General features: G+C 41.0%; 1 protein-coding gene across 13 annotated transcripts in view; it reads right to left on the bottom strand.

Annotated features, from left to right (window-relative positions):
• Positions 1–17,167, bottom strand: part of BBS9 (Bardet-Biedl syndrome 9) — a 329,524-nt gene that overhangs the window by 197,902 nt on the left and 114,455 nt on the right. Inside the window, exon 20 of one of the 13 annotated variants that reach the window (XM_048075629.2) lies at positions 11,443–11,574. The exons of 11 other annotated variants lie outside the window; for them this stretch is intronic. In XM_048075629.2, coding sequence (XP_047931586.2) covers positions 11,458–11,574 — 117 coding nt within the window. In that variant the 3' untranslated portion in view covers positions 11,443–11,457. Of the gene's footprint in view, positions 1–11,442; positions 11,575–12,331; positions 12,488–17,167 lie in introns of those variants that run through there. One more of the 13 variants, XM_013196016.3, reaches the window with a different exon arrangement.

Below are 17,167 nucleotides of genomic sequence, written 5' to 3'. Positions count from 1 at the left end.
AACAGTATTGAACTGAGCTACCAACACTACATCTGTAGTCACAGGAACCATGTAGCTAGCCCTGATTTATCTAGTTCCACGGATACTCTGAACATCACCCTTTATAAGGTTCTCACGAGTAACTGGTATCTCTATATCCTCAGAGGAGGATCTTAGAAAAACAAAACCAAAAATGTAAGTACAGATGGCACAAGAGTCACTATCCACTACATAAATAGGTCGGTCAGACACAAGACAGCCCTAGCCCAGAAATTTTACCTAGATGCTTTTGGCACTGTGCTAACCCAGACTCTCACTGGGACCTGGTAGCTTGGGCACTGAGCTTCTCACCACAACTTCAGGATCGCAGCACAGCCAGAATGAACTCACACAGAATCATAGAATCATAGAATATCCTGAGTTGGAAGGGACCCTTAAGGATCATCAAGTCCAACTCTTGATACCGCACAGGTCTACCCAAAAGTTCAGACCATGTGACTAAGTGCACAGTCCAATCTCTTCTTAAATTCAGACAGGCTCGGTGCAGTGACCACTTCCCTGGGGAGCCTGTTCCAGTGTGCAACCACCCTCTCTGTGAAGAACCCCCTCCTGATGTCGAGCCTAAATTTCCCCTGCCTCAGCTTAACCCCGTTCCCGCGGGTCCTGTCACTGGTGTTAATGGAGAAAAGGTCTCCTGCCTCTCGACACCCCCTTACGAGGAAGTTGTAGACTGTGATGAGGTCTCCCCTCAGCCTCCTCTTCTCCAGGCTGAACAGGCCCAGTGACCTCAGCCGTTCCTCGTACGTCTTCCCCTCCAGGCCTTTCACCATCTTCGTAGCCCTCCTCTGGACACTCTCCAACAGTTTCATGTCCTTTTTATACTGTGGTGCCCAGAACTGCACACAGTACTCGAGGTGAGGCCGCACCAGCGCAGAGTAGAGCGGGACAATCACCTCCCTTGACCTACTAGCGATGCCGTGCTTGATGCACCCCAGGACACGGTTGGCCCTCCTGGCCGCCAGGGCACACTGCTGGCTCATATTCAACTTGCTGTCAACCACGACCCCCAGATCCCTCTCTTCTAGGCTGCTCTCTAGCGTCACATCGCCCAGTCTGTACGTGCAGCCAGGGTTTCCCCGTCCCAGGTGCAGGACCCGGCACTTGCTCTTATTGAACTTCATGCGGTTGGTGATAGCCCAGCTCTCTAACCTATCCAGATCCCTCTGCAAGGCCTTTCCACCCTCATTCGAGTCAACAACTCCTCCAAGTTTGGTGTCATCAGCAAACTTGCTCAAAATACCTTCTATTCCTACATCCAGATCGTTTATAAAAATATTGAAAAGTACCGGCCCTAAAATGGAGCCTTGAGGGACACCACTGGTGACCGCCCGCCAGCCTGACGCAGCCCCATTTACCATAACCCTTTGGGCCCTGCCCGTTAGCCAATTGCTCACCCATCACATGATATTTTTATTTAGCTGTATGGTGGACATTTTGTCCAGTAGGATCCTATGGGAAACCGTGTCAAAAGCCTTGCTGAAGTCCAAAAAAATCACATCAGCTGGTTTCCCTTGGTCCATCATACGGGTGATCTTATCATAAAAGGAAATCAGGTTAGTTAGGCAGGACCTGCCCTTCACAAACCCATGCTGGCTGGGACCAATGACTGCTTTGTCCCCCAGGTGAGCCTCAATAAGTTCGAGAACCATCTTCTCCATGATTTTACCAGGCACTGACGTGAGACTCACAGGCCTGTAATTGCTAGGGTCTTCTTTCTGACCCTTCTTGTAAATCGGCACAACATTTGCCAGCTTCCAGTCTACCGGGACCTCTCCAAATTCCCAGGATCGTTGAAAAATAATTGAGAGAGGTTCCGCGATGACGTCCGCCAGCTCTTTCAGCACCCGGGGATGAATCCCATCCGGACCCATGGACTTGTAGGGATCCAGGTGGAGTAGCAAATCCCGCACACGTTCAGGGTCGGTTGGGAGTTTGTCATTCCCACCGTCCCAGTCCTCTAGCTCAGGGCACCCTGGGTCCCGAAGCCCATCATCGGCATTGAAGACAGAGGCGAAGAAGGCGTTAAGCGTCTCTGCTTTGCCTATGTCATTGTCTGTGAGGAGACCTTCCCTATCAAGGAGCGGCCCTATGTATTCTTTAGTTCTCCTTTTTCCATTCACATATCTGAAAAAGCCCTTTTTATTTTCTCTCACAGACACAGCCAGCTTCAACTCAAGGTGTGCTTTGGCCACACGAATTTTCTGCCTACAAACACGAACGGCATCCCTGTATTCTTTCCATGACACCTGGCCCTCCTTCCAGTAGCGAAACACTCTCTGTTTCCGCCTAATCTCCATTAGAATGTTCCTGGTCAGCCACGCCGGCCTCCTGCCCCGCCTGCCTGACTTGCGATATTTAGGAATTGCTTGATCTTGTGCTTCTAGGAGGCATCGTTTAAAGAATGACCAGCACTGGTGGACATCGAGGCCTTCAAGAGCAGTTTCCCAGGGGACCTTGCTGACTAGTTCCCTGAGCAGCCTGAAGTCCGCTTTCCCCATATCTAGGGATGAGGTTTTGGTGGCACTTTTCTTTCTGTCACCGTAAATTTTGAACTCAACCACTTCATGGTCGCTTTGACCAAGGCGGCCACCAATCACCACATCTCCCACCAGACCCTCTCTGTTTTCTAGCAACAGGTCGAGGAGGGCACCTTTCCTAGTTGGCTCCGTTAGCACCTGCACCAAGAAGTTATCATCTAGGTGCTTCATGAACCTCCTGGACTTGCTCGTGTCAGCCGTGTGGCACTCCCAGTTAACGTCTGGCAAGTTGAAGTCCCCCATAAGGACAAGGGGAGTTAATCTCGAGGCCTCTCTTAGTTCTGTAAAGAATAATTTATCGGCGCTATCGTCCTGGCCAGGCGGTCTGTAATAGACTCCCACAACGACATCCCCTTTATTCGTTCGTCCCTTGATCCTTACCCAGAGGCTCTCAACTTTGCCATCTCCGACCTGAAGTTCCACACAGTCCAGCCCCTGCTTCACATACATCGCCACCCCACCACCTCGCCTACCCTGCCTGTCCCTCCTGAAGAGCCTGTAACCATCTATCGCAACACCCCAGTCACAGGACTCATCCCACCAGGTTTCGCTTATGCCGATGATATCGTAGTTGCAGGACTGGGCCAGGACTTCTAGCTCATCCATTTTATTCCTCATACTGCGTGCGTTCGTGTAGAAGCACTTCAGGTGCGTCTCCTTACACTCAGCACCTTGTGGATCTGCCCGAAGGACCTCACTGGCACCCAGCCCCTCTGAGTCTAGCGTACCTTCCCTTAGGTCTTCACCGGCGTGCCTGGTTTTAGCCCCTTCCCCCTTCGACTCTAGTTTAAAGCCCTATCTATCAGCCCTGCCAACTCCTGACCAAAGATCCTTACCCCTCTCCGAGAGAGGTCCATCCCATCCGGTGCCATCAGGCCCTGTGTAGCATAGACCTTCCCGTGATCAAAGAACCCAAAGTTCTGCCGGTCACACCAGTCTCGAAGCCACGAGTTTATGTGAACAGCACGCCTTTCAGCTTCGATCCCCCCTATCGGAAGGACAGAGGCAAACACAACCTGCGCCCCTGATCCTCTAAGTAGTCGCCCCAAATCCCTAAAGTCCCTTTTGATCGCCTTCGGACTTCTCGTTGCTACTTCATCGCTACCAGCCTGAAAGACCAGCAGCGGGTAGTAGTCAGTGGGCCGTACCAGGCGCTGGACTTTCTTGGCGAAGTCTCTCACCCGAGCCCCAGGGAGGCAACAGACTTCTCTGCGGGTTGGGTCCAGTCGGCATATCGGTCCCTCTGTCCCTTTCAGAAGGGAGCCCCCCATAACAATAGCCCTTCTTTCTTTTTTGAAGGATGATGTGGCCATGCGGTGTGTAGGTCGCCTTGTCTTAGGCGCCCCCTCCAGCTGGGACGGGTTTTTATCTACTTTATCGTTCGGATTGTCTTGTTCTAGTCCTTCATATCGATTATTTAAGGGTAGATGAGAAGGTGAGGTGGGCAGAGAGAGGGCTCGCCTACCACCCCGAATAGGCACCTGCCTCCATTCCCCCCCTTGATCTAGGTCTCCTCCCGCTGCCTGGCAGGAGGAGGGAACCTCCGTCTTCTGCATAACAGGAGACGCCTGTGCTGTGGCAGGCTCATGAACCTGCCTCAGAGAGGGTAGAGTGCACCTCCACCAGTCAATTTCCATCTCCGATTCCCTGATGCTCCTGAGCCTGTTCACCTCCTCCTGGAGCACCGCTACCTGGCTGAGCAGTTCTTCAACCTGGGCACACCTCCCACAGGCATACCCACCACTGCTGTCGGAGACCGACAGAAGGCTGGGGCACACTCTGCAGCCCAGGACCTGGACGGCTGCGTGTTTCCCGGAGCCCTCCGTCTGAGTAGCCACCGTGGTGACCGTGGCTGGAGATGCCGCACGAGATGCGGAGGCCACGGTTTTCTGCCTGGTTGATACCATGGTCAGGTTCTACGCAAGCAGGTTACAAGCACGGAAGGGAGAGGTAGCTGCAACAGAGCGACGATGGGTCCCCGCCCTTCCTGCCCGCGCTCACTGCCTCGCTAACTGCCGCGTCACTCCCCCGCGTCACTCCCTGTTTGCCGGCCCTGGTCGCCGCGCTCCCTAAGGACTGCCTTTGAACGGCCGGGGGGAGGAGCTGTCGCTGACGCTACTGGCTCCGCCTACGCCTCGTCAGCCTCCCTCACGAGGGCTGCCGGTGCCTGGCGGCTCCCTCACGTAGGCTCGATGCCCGAAAAATAGCCCTGCCTGTCCCGATCCCGCGCTCCGCTGCAGCACGCGTCTGCCCCGGAGCCGGTCGCCTCGGCAAGTACATCTATCATCATGTAGGTTATATTACAGACATCTGTCTGTAATATAACCTACCTAAAGCAGAAATCTCAGAAGACCATTTCTTAAGCTGAGACAGTATCGTTGCCAAGCCAAGAATCTTGCCCAATGGCTGAAATGTTGAAATGTAAGATATATGATTGTAATCTTAATTTTAACTCGCATCTCATCATTATTACTGGGGGAAGAAAGTATCTCAGTGTTGAAAAACACACAACTCTCTGCCATTAATTCTTCATGGGCTAAAAAACTAGAATAAAATCTCACACCTCAGTCTCAAATGACAGATTAAAATGGCAATGCAAATTATCAAAAGAACTCCACTCCATACTATTTCTTCCAAATTACACAATATACTAGGTCTAAAAAAAAAGGAGGTACAATATCCAACTCATCTATGGAGACACGACTGTCCCACCTGTTTTACTATGAACATTTTATTCATTCGTATGTAAAACATCTGAAATATTCTAGAAACCAGACTTAATTTATGCTGTTGGAGGTACACTGCAGTTGTCTTTAAAACCTCTGGATTCGTATATACATATGGGTATATACATTAATAAAGACATTCTTACACACACTAAATATGTAACATACTGCACACACATTAGATCTACCTCCACATTTCTGCTAAACAAAGTAAGTACCTTTAATAGGTATGAGAAAACTATGCATTTCCTATACACTTTCTCAAAATTGTCATGAAATTTATACTAATCAAAATTTGCATTAGTTTTCCTGAGGTTTTCTCCTGATTTTCCTATTTAGCAAGGCATACCACCTATACTAAACGGAAGTGGCTCTTTTCAGTGAGGACCAAAGTAGTGTTATGATACAGATCTTTCAGAATGAACTGTTGCATAATGAAACTAATATGCATAGAGTACTCTCTCTTAGGGCTAGTATTCTGCTGCCAGAACAAGGGAGGCCCACTTATTTAGCTGACCTCCCATCCTGAGAGGTATTAGGACTCCTCCTCAAACTACTGAGTCTCAGTCCTGGCATAACTCCAGTGCTGCACTCGTTTCATAAACGTGCTTTCAGAGCCAAGACATCTGCGTACTTCAGTGATATACAAGTTATAAAAGGAGTGTTTATATCCAACTTCAGTATAATGTGAAAGTTTAGCAGCCACAGGACAGCTTTATACAGCGACTGGACCTTATTTAAAGGCTTCATTGTACTTCCAGTGACAGTACTCAGCAAAATAACTAGAATTCTATAAATTAATTATGCTTTCTTCTAATAATTACTAAACTCTCTTGGGTTTACATATAAGATGGCCCAAACATCAGAAAACATGGCAGGATGCCCAAAGACTGATTTAATAGTTATCCCTGCTGACCAGTATTTCCCATTATCATCATTCACTGCACGGAACTAGAAAGCAAGTTTCAAATCACACAAAATGTAGCACTGCAGCTGCTGAGCAGCACAGGTTTCTGGGACTGCATTGTCCCAAGGGCCAGCTCTCTGATGTGGTACCTGATGAGACTGAAATTCTTTCATGCCCGTGAATCTTATTCCTAACATGCCTTCACAAGCCTTACAGTTATATGGAAGCTTACCTCATGTGATTGTGATATTCCCTTATTTGCAGATCCTAGGTCCTCAGACTCCGGAGATTTCAACTAAATTGACAACTTTAGTCAAAGAAGTGTAATTTACCTTATGACACTCAATGCCATGAAAGCATGAAAGAATGACTACAAAATTCACGTAAAGAATTAAATGAAGTCAGCTCTTCAGTTCTAATCCCTTATTGTTCAGTTTTCCTACATGTATCATTTATTTACTCTGGTAAGACCAGAAACTAGCATGTGGTGTACAAACACCATGTACACTAATTCACCTATTTTCCCATTGTCTTGAAAGGAATAAAAAACTAATATTTTCAAATCTCTGTTTAGCTCTTTTAGATACAATAATGGAATACACTGCTTGCCTGCAAGAATGAATTACTCATCTTCTGAATAAAGTTAGATATACAAAGACCAACTCGTACTTACAATATCCATTGTTACAGTGTTTTAAAGAAGTCACTAGCATGAGCTGAGAGTGCAACAATATTTTATCATTTATTAGTATCCGAATCTGGGTGGAAAACCCACAAATGTTAATAGAAACACCTAGATAGGTACCATAATGGGAAAGGAATGCATCAGTAAGGAAGGAAGAAAATACCTGGAAAGAAAAAACAAAAAGCAGCACTGGTACCTACTCTTCCATGGAACTGAGACTACCTGCTTATTCTAGCACTCCCATACAAGCCATGTCCACTCACCTCATTACTTTCATCTAACACTCTTGCTCTCATTTGCTAACATTTCTCATTTTAGATTCTTAAATACGTAATCTATCAAAATAAGTAGTGAAACGTATAGGAGTACATCTTTAAATGAGTTAAAATAGAGTGGTGTCAGGACTTTACTGATTTGCTAGAACAATCTACATAATCTTTGCTGACTACGAACATGTCATTTTATATTCTAGTATTATCTATCAAACTTCCTTACTTTTACTTTCCTTTTAAAGCTTTTAAGACCAGATTCTCTGGGACTTTGACTAATTTTCAGTAATAAGATGAAAAGCAGAAGCATACCGTACCAGTTTGGAAAGGCTTGCAGATACTTTATTTCTTCAGAATAGCTAGTAAGTACATTCTTCTTCTTCCTTTCACCTTACAAACTCCCACTGCTGCTTGTGTCTTCGTATAACTTTCTGCACACATACCCCAAATTCCCTGCCTCTTGGCTTTCATACTGTCCTGCATGAACTTCTCTTCACTGCACGCGTTCCCTTGTGCAGATTCCAGAATTAAAGGTATGCAATACAGCAGTGTCTACCTCCTTACCCATTTATACTCATGGACAAATATCTGAAGAGATAAAGCAGGCCTAATCTAAACATTTTACATGAACTATGATATCACTTTTAATAGGTAGCGTATGTTTAAAATTTAAGATTTTGAGCATAGATCTTCTTTGCAAAGTCTGTCAGCAAACATTGCCAAATAAATTGTCTTTTTCAGATGGTTCACAACTTAATGAAGATTTGGCAGCTCATTTTTTTTTCCTCCCTGCTTCACTGAATGTCAGCAAGATGGTAAACTCTCCTGGCTTTTCCACAACGAAATAAAATCTATCTTAAATGTGAAATTCAGCTCAATATTAACTGTGAAGTTGTAACTGTCTCCTTTAAAAGTTTTATTCCCTTTTTAGATATATCCAGTGTTAAGGCAAGTGCAAATAAATTCAGAATTCTTCAAGAATACAATATACAGTACACAAAGCTTCTTCTGTGGGACTGTGGTCAATAGTCAATACATTACATTTTCTGAGACAGTTCTACAGCCTCCTTTCCATAATGCTTTACTTGTAGAGAAGAAAAAAAATCCATTTTCCTGTCAAAGAGCTCATCCACTAGCACTGCAATGAATACTGCATTTTTAACTACAAGATGAATGTAGTGTGAAATGAACACAGGTATCTATGATCCTCCCAGCTCCAACTGTAGTTGTGTTATGAATATTTAAATAAACATCTGGATTCCCTTTAGAATTTAGCTGGGAAAGGGGTGTTATGTTGAGAACAGTGGATTGGGAACAAGGATTCAAAGATATTTCTAATGCAAGAAATAACTTCTTACATATTTTTTTTGTATCTCTGTAATGAATATAAAAATGTTTCTATGCAACAGCCTGAAAAATATAATTAACTGAAAAGTGCAGATTAACATTTCCATTTTGCAGAACATCTGGCAGCTTAAAATCCTAATGCAGACACAGAGTACTAAAGCTTTCCAGTAGAATTTTCAAATGTATTCAATTTTCCAGCCATTGAATTTTGTGGGTTTGGGTTTTGAAACTGTCATACTCTGAATATGGACAAAATATGAAAACATTTAAAGAACAAGAATATAAAGAATGGAAAATAATTCAAATGAAATATCCATTTATCTTAATTTCAAAACATTACCTTTCCAATTTTCTTTTAGTCTTATGGAAATACAAATTGAAATTTCAAAACAAAAACGAAACCTAGGCTTATGAAAGGCAAGTGCTCCATATATAAAATGTTTGAACAGAACATTACGACAAGTAAAAATAACTTTGAAAACCTGGAAACTAACAAGTAAACAATCTAATTTTAGTGAGTCAGCATTTTCCTATAAAAATATATTTTGTCCATAGAAATTCTAAATAGGTACAGAAGAGATAAATAATGAACTCCAGAATAATCGATAATTCTATATGTGTAGGGAAAATGAAAAAGCAAGAGACAATTAAGTGCAGTGAAAGAAAAGAAAGCAGAAAAGCGAAAGCAAGGTAACAGGCAGTCAGATCTACAGAAGACACTTAGGATGCCAGGAGAAAAGTGGCTTCTAGATAGCTGATGTATTAAGAAAAAGACTGGATTGAAATAAAGTTGTAAAAGAAAATATAATTAAAGTAGTAAGATAGCTTCCAATTCAGACTCCAAATATTTTAATAATTACTTTCTTCAGATGACAACCTGTGCTATGAAATCACTGAAAGGTATCACTAAGTATGCTTTCAATATATCGATAATATTGAGCTGGAGGGAAAGAAAAAAATCCAATATGGCAGTAGCAACAGCTTTAAAACACTTATTTCAAAGTATAGCTTCTACTATTTCATCCATAGGAATGAAAGGCTCTATACAAGTCTCTGTATACCTACATTTCAGACACTAAGAAAAAAAAAAAAAAAAGGAACAAATTGTAAGAAATCTCCATCAAAACTCAGATACTCCTAAATCTCCTCATGAGCCAACTTGACTCAATTCTTCTAGTACCGCTTCTGCATAATTTATTAACAATCCTCACACAGACTTTTCTCCCCCCCCACCTCTGACTGGAATATCGATTGACACATCAGAAAACTGATGCTTGTATTTAATTAAACATCTTTTTTCATCAGCTTTTCTTTCACTATTGTAGTGAAAGACTGTAACATGACAAGCTTGTAATTGTAAGATGAGACTTGTAACATGGCAAGCTTGTAACATGACATCTGTGAAGATACTGGAAATTCAACTGTAGCATGGTTACACACTTATGACTTCACTATTACAGTGAAGCAGTGGATTAATTGGATGATGAAACAGTAGGAGCCTCATGCTAAACTTAAGCTACACTTGAAGCAATGCTCAATGCTGCTGGAAAAGAGCATCCCATGAATACAATGACATAAAACTTTATGTTAAAAAAATATAAAAATATAAAACCAAAACATCTTAAGTTTTTATATTTAGAGGGTGAATTTCACAGATAAATCCATTGATCTGTTATTATTCTTAGTAAAGATGTAAGCCTCCAATTTTGACTTACAATGCTTAAGTAACCAAATTTAGCAAGCCAACCTGGTAGAAACATGACAGTTGAAGCACACCAAATTACGCAGCAAAATTTTGATGCCAAAACAATATCTGTCCCTCTTGCTGGTTTGGTTTTGTGTTTTGTTGTTGTTTGTTTTTTGCTGTTGTTTTTTCCATTACTTTTATTATTCTTATTATTGTTGTTGAGATGATTCGAGTTTTCAAGATGAATATAGCTCAGGATAATTGCAAAATCATAAAGACTATCTGGACAAAGACTTCAAACAGGATGATCAAGTCCAACAAATTTATCAGAGCAATAAAAGGCACTTAAAGAATATTTCACAAACACAGATACGGATCACAGTTCACAAAACTTACATAATTACGTTTTAATAGGAACAGACAGTTGAAAAATTGAAAAGGGAATGAAATGTAGATGTGGAGAAAGAAATTCAAAGAAAAAAAAATCTACATCTTAGTATGATTAAAGATTGAGAATGTCACATCTTAAAAAATGTCTTCTCATCACACCTTATTTGCAAATAGCATTTATCCCTCATGTTGCACTTTTTGTACACACACAGTGCCATTTACACATTAAAATGTAGCAAGTTAATCAAGATTGTATAAACTGCCATAGTAAAGCTGAAAAGACATCCAGATTTTCCAGTACAAGATCTCAAACTATATTCACTGGATCACATTTTCCCCAGTGCAAGTTGTTACATTTGCAACATATAAATCCCAAACATCTATGCAACAGAGACAGCTTGCTGGAGCTAATTGTTTTCAATGACTCCATTAAGTTATAAGCCTGAAGTAAGCAAAGAAAATAAGACCTTTACCTGTATTAAAACTTGAAAAGAAAAAGGAAGTTTTATAGAATTAACCCAAAATTATATACTTGCTGGTAACATCCCTTGCTGTTATTTAGTATCTACTAAAAACATATTGATACAATTTATCTTCATCTAGTTCATGTTTCTCAAATTAATAAATCTGCACATTCCTGGAGCTGGGAATAATTAATATTTATTGCCACCTGCCCTATTTTTAATAATTTGTACGTAGCATTAACACCACAGTGATATATATAATGATCATATATACGTTTAAAACTAAACAATAACTTTCATTCTGAGTTGAAGAGTATCTGAAAGTCATCTCATTTACTGTACTCTTTTACATTGGAATTTCACATCTGCGGTAATCCTGATTGCAAGATCACTGCACACCAAGGAGTCAGGGATCCACACCATCGGTTGGCCTGGACAGGCCAGTGCTGTGCCACATGTTCAGTCTGTCTTTCAGGCTGTTTTCCTGCACAAATCCCTTGGCCACAGGATAAACACCCAGACCCTGTAAAGGAAGAGCCTTAAGGTAGCTCCCACCCAGTAACAGCAGTTACGATTGCATGGCCTTGCTTTACCTAAAAGTGCAGCAAGAAGCTCTCATATAAACACAATTTCTGTTTGACTGTAGAAATGATAAATACATTACAATAGCTCAAATGAGGGAGAATCTCTTCTTCAGATGGGGTCTGCCCAGCTTGCTGGATGTGGATGAAAGACCCATTCAATGCTACTCCACCTGTGGTTCCTAGCATCTAAAGGGACATAAGATTATCTACACTGTTCTCTTCTTATAGTGTCAGTGTTTAATAGATAGCGTTGTGAATGATACCTAGCAGAGTCTGAGTGCCTTTCTTACTGGAAGCCTAATAGACCAGATTCTCCTGGTGTAAAACATCTCATGGCCACATTCACTTATTCTACTGCTGACTTCTCAACACTGCAGCTGATAAGCCTGTAGTAGTAGCCTGGGGCTCTCTACAGTAGTTCCTGCTATCCACTAGAGATGGGCCTCCTCCAGTCAAAGCTGGGCCCAAACTGAGAATGAAAAATTCATAAGGTTAGGAGGAAGAGGAAAAAAAAAAAAAATCAAGCCATTGAGAAGAAATCTCTCATATAATCTGCTGTGCTATTTGGCTATACCATATCCTACCCTGGCCAGAGTAAATTCTTTCCCCCTAACTCTGTCCTAGAACATATCTGGAATATATCAAGATACAGCTACTCCTATGAAAGGCAAAAAGCACACAAGACATTGTAAAAGCTTTATTTATTTTTTTTATTATTTTTTTCCCTCATGCTGGAAATCACAAGGTGAAGGAGAAGGTAGGAAATCCACAGGGAAGGGTTCTACTCATTTTGGGGCCATTTGGGTGGAGCATCTTTCCTGTTTTTTTCCAAGCAAAGAGGTTCATCTTGTACTGTTTTAATTAGAATTTTGATCAATTATTTCAAAATAATTTGTTATAATTGTCTCACATTACTTATGTGCATGCTGTAATTGATGAAGATGAACTATTATAAATAATCTACAGCACTCAAACGTATTTCTGGAAAACATACAAAAACATTAGTCAACATACCAAAATATTCATTAAAACTAATGTAAAAGCAAAGAAAACCTGGAAACATAACTTTTACTGAAAATAGTAACTTACCCATATTTTCTATACTGAAGTCTACTCACAACATTACAGATAAAATTTCATTACAATGAAGACATAACATTTCTGTAAATAAATGGTTTTTCTTCACCTCATTTGAGCTCTGAAATGTTAGTGTTTTATTGACTTACGTTGCTGCATGTAAGTTTCCTTGTCAGAGAAAGAAAAAATTCTGTATATATACAACTAAGTAACTCTTAGAATATCCAGAGCCTACTAAAGACTGCCAACCTCCTTATTCTCCAAAAGGCTGAGCAAATCTTTACCCCAATCTTAACAGATACCGAAGTACAACCATATTTCTCGGACTAAGCTTACACTTTAAAACAAAAATACCCTCCCTCACTATCGTTTTTCTTTCAAACCTTTGTTTTCTAATTGCTTTGGTATATTCCTCCTTGACTATCTAATCTACTCCTTTCATACCTCAAGCTGTCCATCTCCTCAGTTCTCTTACTTATCCCCTTAAAGTCTCTAGACTGTTTGACACCTCTCATCTCATTTTTTCAGAGCCTTTTGAATCAGTTTTTTTCAATTTGTAAGCTTCCCATTTCTCACAGACAGCCTTCCTGACTTTGCTTAGGCTCTCCCTGTCTCCACAGATAAAATTTTAAAAATGCTTGAGATATCAGACATTTCTCTTTCGTGACACATCCACCTGAAAAAGAAGGGTTTGTGGTGTTTTGCTGTGGTTTTTTGTTTGTTTGTTTTTGTTGTTGTTAAAGTGTCCATGCCAGGAAGAGATTATTTCATTGTTTACACAGCTGTTAAAAAAATTAGAACATCTGCAAAAAAAAAAAAAACCTTCAAACTTTCAATTTTATTTCCTTGTAATTCCACAAACTAAGTATTCAGAAATTAAGTAGTGGGGTGTTTTTGGGTTTTTTTAGTTATTATTTTAATATTCATTTACTTGTTTAGAGATTTCATTTTTTTTGTGGACTTGATTTTCAGAGAGAATTGGGAAGAAAACCCTTTTTTGGGGGGGGGGGGGGAATGGAACTAAGCATTCAGGCAACAAGGCCACGCCCTAACCAATCAGTCAATTAACTGATTATCACTGAATTTGGTGGATATCACATCACAGTAGGCTGGGCCTACTGTGAAAAAAGTTCCCACGCACAATGCAGCATAAAGAAGCCTGCTGCAATCAAACCTAAGTTGTGATTCAAATGAAAATGTTTTTTTTTGTTGTTGTACTAACATTAGGCAGACCTTCAGTAATCTTAACCATGCTGTGAAGTTGGCTTTAGTACATATTTAAATCAATTCTAGGCACACCTTAATTTACATGATCAAAAAGTATACCCAAAGGATCGTATATGTGGACCAAAACGTCAGACTATTTTATTTGAAGGCTGCTTTTAATTCTTTTCTTGCTATTTTTGTCAACTGATGGTTTTAGTTATTTGTCTGCTCTGATGACTCTAGCCATTGGGAAGACAAAGATATAATACAGGAACTAAAAATAAACTAGTTCTGATACACACATTCTGCCTTTCACAATTTGGTTTATAGCTCTACAGTACATTTACAACGCTCATTGCATTTAGGGGGAGGAAGGGGGAACAAAGTCTGAGTAGTATCAATAAGGTGCTGTTGTTCACTCTGTCTTGTCACTAAACGTGAAATAGGATCTGAACCACGGCACAAGTTGCTGTACAAAGACTCTTCACACAACATTACCACTGCAGAACTCCACATAATGTTGGCATTGCTAATGGGATGAAACTAGAACAGTATGAATAATACATTACATGCACCAATCAATGTTACACTGTAATGGACTGATGGAAAATAAATACTCTTCATGAAAACCAAAGAAGAACTTTCAAACACAAATATTTTATGATTATTTATTTATTATCTTTACTAGATGAAAAGAATCAAATGTGACAAAAGAGTGTAAAAGCAGCATAAATGTTGCTTTATCTTTACCAAATATTTACTATTGCTTTGAAGCATGACTAGCTTCTGTACTTTCTGGGTTTTCTTCCCCTCTATCCTTCCCTATCCCATCTCTCTTCTTCCAGTCAGGACATGCAAAATCTAAATTCCCACTCCCTTTTTAAATCCTTTCTAGGCCTCTATAAATTGATTATTTGGATGGAAAAAAAAATAAGAAAAAGTAGTATGTATAAAAATATTTATTTTATTTTTATCTGAAAGTTCCAGATTCTCTTCCACTCTTTGCTTTCTCATCTTACCCATCTTTTCATCAGAGTACAACCTCTACCATTTTTCTGTAGCCCTCAGTCTTCCTAAACTCTCCTCCTTTTAACCAAAATCAATAGCTGTTCAAACACTTTTATCTCCCTTCAGCTAAAATCTGACTCACTATTGCTGAGAGTACAGAGTGCTATCCTCTGCAATATCTTACTTACAAATAGCCCACACCCACCTTTCTTCTAGGCTTAAATCCATCCAAGACCCAGATCTCCCCTCCTTTCCTACTGCCTCACAACCGCCACAAACAGTCACACTGTCACACTGTGCAGACCATAAATAACCCCTACTAGTTGCAGTGCCTGGAAAAGTAAAAATGAAGACTGCAAAGGGTCTGGTACTACAATAACAAAGACAGCTCTGTATTCCAGGGCCCCAAATCTGTCCTCTTTCTCTGCACATAGTTCATGTGGTATAGTCAATCCAGGGGCATATAAGTTTGTGTCATCATTAAATAAAAAGTAAATAAATAAATAAAAAATTAGTACAACATGTTCTTTTCAAGTTATCACTCCGTCTTCTCTTTTTCCTCATCTCAAAAAACAGTGACTGTGCTCTTTGCAGCCACTGTCTTAACATTCTTTCCCCTTGCTGAATTTTTTAAACCTTCATTGTACTACTTACACAAAGTGCTTCTCAGGCTAATGACTTCTTCATATAAAAATTGCAGGACCAAGCTACGGACTCTCAGCAAGACAATAATCAAGGCTTAATCATCAACTCAAAGTCTCCTCAACCCAAAGAGCTTTTATGATTCTATCTTCAGGTTCAGTGTTCTTTTGCTGTTGTTGTTGTTTTTTATTTTATTATTACTATTAAATCTTTGCAATCTCACCTCCTTTCCTCTCAGCCATAAGTATACTCTGCAAGCCTTTCAAGCTGGTTTCAGAACTACGGTGGTCTTGCTAGCAGCAAACATGAAGCAATTGGCCAGTAAAAATATGGATAAACACCACATACACAGCAATCCCACTCAGCTGGCAGTCTGGGCCTGCCAGAAGGCAAAGTCAGAGAAAGTTTGGGCTGTGCCTGCACAGAAAGGTTCCAACTTGAGAGTGGCCACACTGTGCTACCACAAAGGAATGTTTAGATAATGAATACTGTAGCCCTAAAATTAGTCACTGTCACATTCTCAACACTAATTGGAGAGAGTTTTAAACTCTTCTTCATGATCATTATAGGCTATATGCGTTGATCTCTTTAGTTCATCAAGACTAAGAATGCGCTCTGTAAAACTAAGCATCACTTTCACAAGAATAATGACTACTCCAATAATCACATTTTCCCCTTAGTGAGTGATTAGTGAGTATTCCCCTTTGTATTCTTGCAAATAAAGTCTTTACAAAACTGAGGCAAGGAGGAAAACAAAAAAACTATTAGATGAGCTTAACACAGCTCTGGCTCTGTTAACGTTTTCTGATATGGTAAATGTGAGTAACTAATTCCCTGCAGACTACAGACTGAGACAGATCCAATAATTTAAACAAAATAAACAATATCAGAAAAGTCAAGAGATGAACCCAGAATCATCATATTGTGTAACCACTTCCCTAAAGACCCCTATGTCCTTATCACTCTGACCTTCATCCTTAGGTCAGACACGTTAAATTGAAATCTTGGTTCAGATTTGGTGTACTGAAATGGCAAGAACTTCAGGTGGAAAAAAAAGGGGGGAGGGAAGGGAGAAGAAAAGGCTTATTTTCAATGTACATAGCATTCAATACACAGGGTGCCTAGATCCTAACTGGAGTCTGAAAGTAGTCCATAAATTTCGGGTTACTTCACTGTGTGTTAAAGATTCTGATCAGAGCCAAACAGTGGTATTTTCAGCCTAAAAAAGGAGCTTTATTTATTGCCATCTGAGAGAGTTCAGGTCACAGTAGAAGAAAATCCTCATTCAACATATACCAGAGGCTACTACCAACAGCTTCTAGAACCAAGAGCACATGGAAAATTGGAGAACTGTTGGTTGTATCAGATTAAAATGCTGGAATAGCCTCCTACAAGGCCTAGGGTGATTACTCTCCAAACCAGCATCCCTTGCCCTTCAGCAATGTTAGTGCCCTGGAGAACTGTTCATATCTGGCCAGCAGGGAGGAGGAGGAAGGGACTAGAGCAGCAAGCAATGGCATCAGGGAAAGGGCCAGTCTTGGCCAGAGGGGAAGGGGACCTGCTGAAGGATGGGAGGGCATGTTGTGGGCATGACGGGTC

The sequence above is a fragment of the Anser cygnoides genome, chromosome 2 (genome assembly GCF_040182565.1).
Source record: "Anser cygnoides isolate HZ-2024a breed goose chromosome 2, Taihu_goose_T2T_genome, whole genome shotgun sequence".
NCBI classification, from domain to species: Eukaryota; Metazoa; Chordata; class Aves; order Anseriformes; family Anatidae; genus Anser; species Anser cygnoides.
This window is presented reverse-complemented; position numbering and strand designations above follow the sequence as displayed.